Below are 5,163 nucleotides of genomic sequence, written 5' to 3'. Positions count from 1 at the left end.
TGTCACGTGACTTCCGCGGAGCGGAAATCGGCTTCAGGTGGGCTCTGCGGCGCTCCGTAGTCGTGCGGACAAAGGTTGGCCGGGGGCGGTGCTTCATCTGTGTTCTCAGATCCACGCAGTTCAGCCAAAGCCCAGCCGCGGAGGTGGGCGAGGCGGGGCGGGGCCTTGGCCGAGGCTCCCCGAGGCGCCCCGCTCCGCTGCCCACTCTCCCTTGTCCGCTTTACGTGCGGCGGCGCCTCTCTAGTCAGTCACTTGTGCGCCTAGGTCTCTCGGCTTCACCCTCGCCTTCGCGAGTGTGACTCCACGCGCGGGTGCCGGAAGTGGCCTCGTGCCCTGCGGTTTCTGCTCCAGCGCGGCGACCGTCGCCACGGTGGCGGCCACTGCATCTCGTCCCACGCCCGCGGTATCAGCGGACCCTGAGCCCATGACAGGCCAGGGCCAGTCGGCGTCCGGCTTGTCGGCGTGGAGCAGCACAATATTCCGCCACGTCCGCTACGAGACTCTGGTGGCGGGCGTGAGCGGCGGGGTCCTTTCCAACCTCGCGCTGCACCCGCTTGACCTCGTGAAGATCCGCTTCGCCGGTAAGAGACCAGTCAGACCCTGGGCTTCTCCTTGCGGTCACCCCGAACCGAGTGATAAAGACGCAGAGGGAGGGCTTCGTCCTCACCTGCCTCTTGCGTACTGCAGGCGAGGCGACTGCTGAAGAATACTGTTTGCCCGGGCTCCCGTGGGGCCAGATTTGAGGAAAGGGAGTCTGGTTTAAGTGGTCTGGCTGCCGGCGTCCCCTTTCCCCCGGTACTGAGGGATGAGGAGAATGGATATAAAAGTCTGAGAAAGGTCCTCATTGGTATAGAACGTGGAACTCAAAAGCATGCTTTATAAAATAAGAAAGGATTGATCACATTTCAGGGCTTAAAACCTCACACGTGCAAATCGTTCACCCTTGGAGATACAAGTACCCGCCACCCCCCACCCCCACCCCCAGCCTTTCGAAAGTTCACTTCACACCACCTAGCTTTTAGGAAAGGCTTTCATTAGTAAGCCTTTTCCCGCTCACCCTCAAATCGCCAAGAATCGAAAAGGATTTTCGCCATTACAAAAAGAAGGCGAAAATGGAGAATAGCAAGTTCAGCGTTTGTTTTGCACCAAGCCCTTGAGAGGCAGCGTGCACCGCCAGCAGCACGAATGGCACCGCCAGCTCCTCTCCCGGAAACTACACTCAACATCTCAGCGTCAATCATAGCTTTGAACTGCTTCTGTGAGCATCTGTGCTTTATCTGGATTTATTTTGTGCATCCTTTAGCAAAGTGCGTGTTAAGGTAATTGCTCCTTCACATTATGCACTTTTGGCCTATATTAACGCTTTCATGCTTTACTTTAGCATAGCCGGGAAACCTGTACTTGGAAATCTTAGAATAGACACGTGTTTGCCCCCTGGGCTGTGAGGGAAATCCTGGAGTAGGGAGGAATCCCTTTGCTAGGAATGGGGTTGGTACAGAATTCTCTTGAAAGTTTGTTGTTGTCGTGTGTAGTATGGTACGGGTCCTTGTGAAGGAATAAGTAGCTAGAATCGAAATAGTACAGGTTTTTATTTAGCTTTATTGAATTAAGTGCACTAAGTGAATTAACTGTATGGAAATTAAGAAAATAATTTAAAAGTTAAACTCAACATAAAATTCTGAAAAAGAGAGCTTCAAAAAATGTCTTTCATAACTTTATTTGCAAACTATTTTCTGGCATTTCAGTTCTCTTACTGAAAGTGGGGTCCAGCTACTCTCGGCTCAAAAGCAAATAAAGAGGCAAAGTTGATAGAAAGGAAACTTTGCTTTATTTTGGAGGTTTGAACTGGGGGCAGGGGCAGACTCATGTCCCAAGGCTGAATTCCCTCCCTGCAATTGACAATCAGTGGGAAAGGGACGTTTATAGGTGGAGGAAGTGGGTTACATGTAAAAACAGCACAGGCAGCCAGACAATCTTGTTGAAATTGGTCATGCAGCATAATCTTGATTGTTTTAAGTACAGCTAGTCTTCAGTTCAAGGGTCCATTTGTTCTCATTTCTTTGAGGCCAGTTGTGGCAGCTAATGTCATGGCTACAATTTTGGTCATCATGTAATTATCTTCTGCCACCAAGCTGGGTGCTTCAGTATCTATCAGTTCAGTTCAATTCAGTCCAGTCGCTCAGTCGTGTCCAACTCTTTGCGATCCCATGAATCGCAGCACACCAGGCCTCCCTGTCCATCACCAACTCCCGGAGTTCACCCAGACTCACGTCCATCGAGTCAGTGATGCCATCCAGCCATCTCATCCTCTGTCGTCCCCTTCTCCTCCTGCCCCCAATCCTTCCCAGCATTAGAGTCTTTTCCAATGAGTCAACTCTTCGCATGAGGTGGTCAAAATACTGGACTTTCAGCTTTAGCATCATTCCTTCCAAAGAAATCCCAGGGCTGAGCTCCTTCAGAATGGACTGGCTGGATCTCCTTGCAGTCCAAGGGACTCTCAAGAGTCTTCTCCAACACCACAGTTCAAAAGCATCAATTCTTCGGCACTCAGCCTTCTTCACAGTCCAACTCTCACATCCATACATGACCACAGGAAAAACCATAGCCTTGACTAGACGAACCTTTGTTGGCAAGGTAACGTCTCTGCTTTTGAATATGCTATCTAGGTTGGTCATAACTTTCCTTCCAAGGAGTAAGCGTCTTTTAATTTCATGGCTGTAGTCACCATCTACAGTGATTTTGGAGCCCCAAAAAATAAAGTTTGACACTGTTTCCACTGTTTCCCCATCTATTTCCCATGAAGTGTTGGGACCATATGCCATGATCTTCGTTTTCTGAATGTTGAGCTTTAAGCCAACTTTTTCACTCTCCACTTTCACTTTCATCAAGAGGCTTTTGAGTTCCTCTTCACTTTCTGCCCTAAGGGTGGTGTCATCTGCATATCTGAGGTTATTGATATTTCTCCCGGCAATCTTGATTCCAGCTTGTGTTTCTTCCAGTCCAATGTTTCTCATGAAGTACTCTGCATATGAGTTAAATAAGCAGGGTGACAATATACAGCCTTGACGTACTCCTTTTCCTATTTGGAACCAGTCTATTCTTCCATGTCCAGTTCTAACTGTTGCTTCCTAACCTGCATACAGAATTCTCAATAGGCAGATCAGGTTGTCTGGTATTCCCATCTCTTTCAGAATTTTCCACAGTTTATTGTGATCCACACAGTCAAAGGCTTTGGCATAGTCAATAAAGCAGAAATAGATGTTTTTCTGGAACTCTCTTGCTTTTTCCATGATCCAGCGGATGTTGGCAATTTGATCTCTGGTTTCTCTGCCTTTTCTAAAACCAGCTTGAACATCAGGAAGTTCACGGTTCACATATTGCTGAAGCCTGGCTTGTAGAATTTTGAGCATTACTTTACTAGCGTGTGAGATGAGTGCAATTGTGCAGTAGTTTGAGCATTCTTTGGCATTGCCTTTCTTTGGGATTGGAATGAAAACTGACCTTTTCCAGTCCTGTGGCCACTGCTGAGTTTTCCAAATTTGCTGGCATATTGAGTGCAGCACTTTCACAGCATCATCTTTCAGGATTTGAAAGAGCTCAACTGGAATTCCATCACCTCTTCTAGCTTTGTTCGTAGTGATGCTTTCTAAGGCCCACTTGACTTCACATTCCAGGATGTCTGGCTCTAGGTCAGTGATCACACCATCGTGATTATCTGGGTCGTGAAGATCTTTTTTGTACAGTTCTTCTGTGTATTCTTGCCACCTCTTCTTAATATCTTCTGCTTCTGTTAGGTCCATACCTTTTCTGTCCTTTATCGAGCCCATCTTTGCATGAAATGTTCCTTTGGTATCTCTAATTTCCTTGAAGAGATCTCTAGTCTTTCCCATTCTGTTGTTTTCCTCTATTTCTTTGCAGTGATCCCTGAGGAAGGCTTTCTTATCTCTCCTTGCTATTCTTTGGAACTCTGCATTCAGATGCTTATATCTTTCCTTTGCTCCTTTGCTTTTTCCTTCTCTTTTCACAGCTATTTGTAAGGCCTCCCCAGACAGCCATTTTGGTTTTTTGCATTTCTTTTCCATGGGGATGGTCTTGATCCCTGTCTCCTGTACAATGTCATGAACCTCATTCCATAGTTCATCAGGCACTCTATCTATCAGATCTAGGCCCTTAAATCTATTTCTCACTTCCACTGTATAATCATAAGGGATTTGATTTAGGTTAGATAATACTGCTTAAAGGATATAGCTCAGAATATTATCTATAGCCCTTGAAGAGGAATGAAAGGTCCTTGACTTTGCTTAGTGATACACTATTAGTATTTGATCCTGTTGTCCTTTGCTTCTTTATTTTCTCACTTTTTCAATTAAACTTATTTGACTAAAGTTTTTCTACAGATAGAAGGCTGGTGGGGAATGGAGTTGGAGGAAGGGAAAGACTAGACAGTCCTGCTCTATTTAATTACTACAAGTTAAGGTCTACCTTGAGAATTAGATCTGCAGAAGTGGTTTATCTCATAGAGTTAGGAGATTGTCTTCTGTTCACTTAAATCTTAGCCTTTTAACATTTGTATAGGTTATAGAAGCACCTAAATAAAGTTCTTGCCCTCAGGAAACTTACATTGTAATTTTAGGCTTGCTGCTGTTGCTGCTGCTAAATCGCTTCAGTCGTGTTTGACTCTGTGCGATCCCATAGATGGCAGCCCACCAGGCTCCACCGTCCCTCAGATTCTCCAGGCAAGAACACTGGAGTGGGTTGCCATTTCCTTCTCCAGTGCATGAAAGTGAAAAGTGAAAGTGAAGTCGCTCAATCGTGTCCAACTCTTGGCGACCCCATGGACTGCAGCCTACCAGGCTCCTCCATTCATGGGATTTTCCAGGCAAAAGTACTGAAGTGGGTTTCCCTTGCCTTCTCCAAATTTTAGTCTTGAAACTCAGTCAAATAAAAAGTAACTGTAGACAACATAAAATTAAGGTCAAAATGGAATAAATCCAATTACCAAAACAGGAGTAGTCGTAGACTGTTAAGAAAGTTATAGATTGATGATGGCCATATTTTTCTGTATGTGTAAAAGTCTGATTAGTCTTGAGGTTCACCAGAGAAGGACTAAAATTTTGACAGCTGGAGAGGAGATAAGAAGCCAATGAAAATTAGTGAAAATTA

The 5,163-nt window shown here is 45.7% G+C and overlaps 1 protein-coding gene across 2 annotated transcripts in view; it reads left to right on the top strand.

Moving 5' to 3' along the window:
- The first annotated feature begins 418 nt into the window (after positions 1–418).
- Positions 419–5,163, top strand: part of SLC25A32 (solute carrier family 25 member 32) — a 31,608-nt gene continuing 26,863 nt past the window's right edge. The window contains exon 1 of one of the 2 annotated variants that reach the window (XM_006065077.4): positions 419–581. In XM_006065077.4, the coding sequence (XP_006065139.1) occupies positions 425–581 (157 nt within the window). In that variant the 5' untranslated portion in view covers positions 419–424. The other variant, XM_025265110.3, reaches the window with a different exon arrangement.

Source organism: Bubalus bubalis, chromosome 15 (genome assembly GCF_019923935.1).
Source record: "Bubalus bubalis isolate 160015118507 breed Murrah chromosome 15, NDDB_SH_1, whole genome shotgun sequence".
Classification (NCBI taxonomy): Eukaryota; Metazoa; Chordata; class Mammalia; order Artiodactyla; family Bovidae; genus Bubalus; species Bubalus bubalis.
The sequence above is the reverse complement of the archived record's forward strand: the minus strand, read 5'-3'. Positions and strand labels throughout refer to the sequence as shown.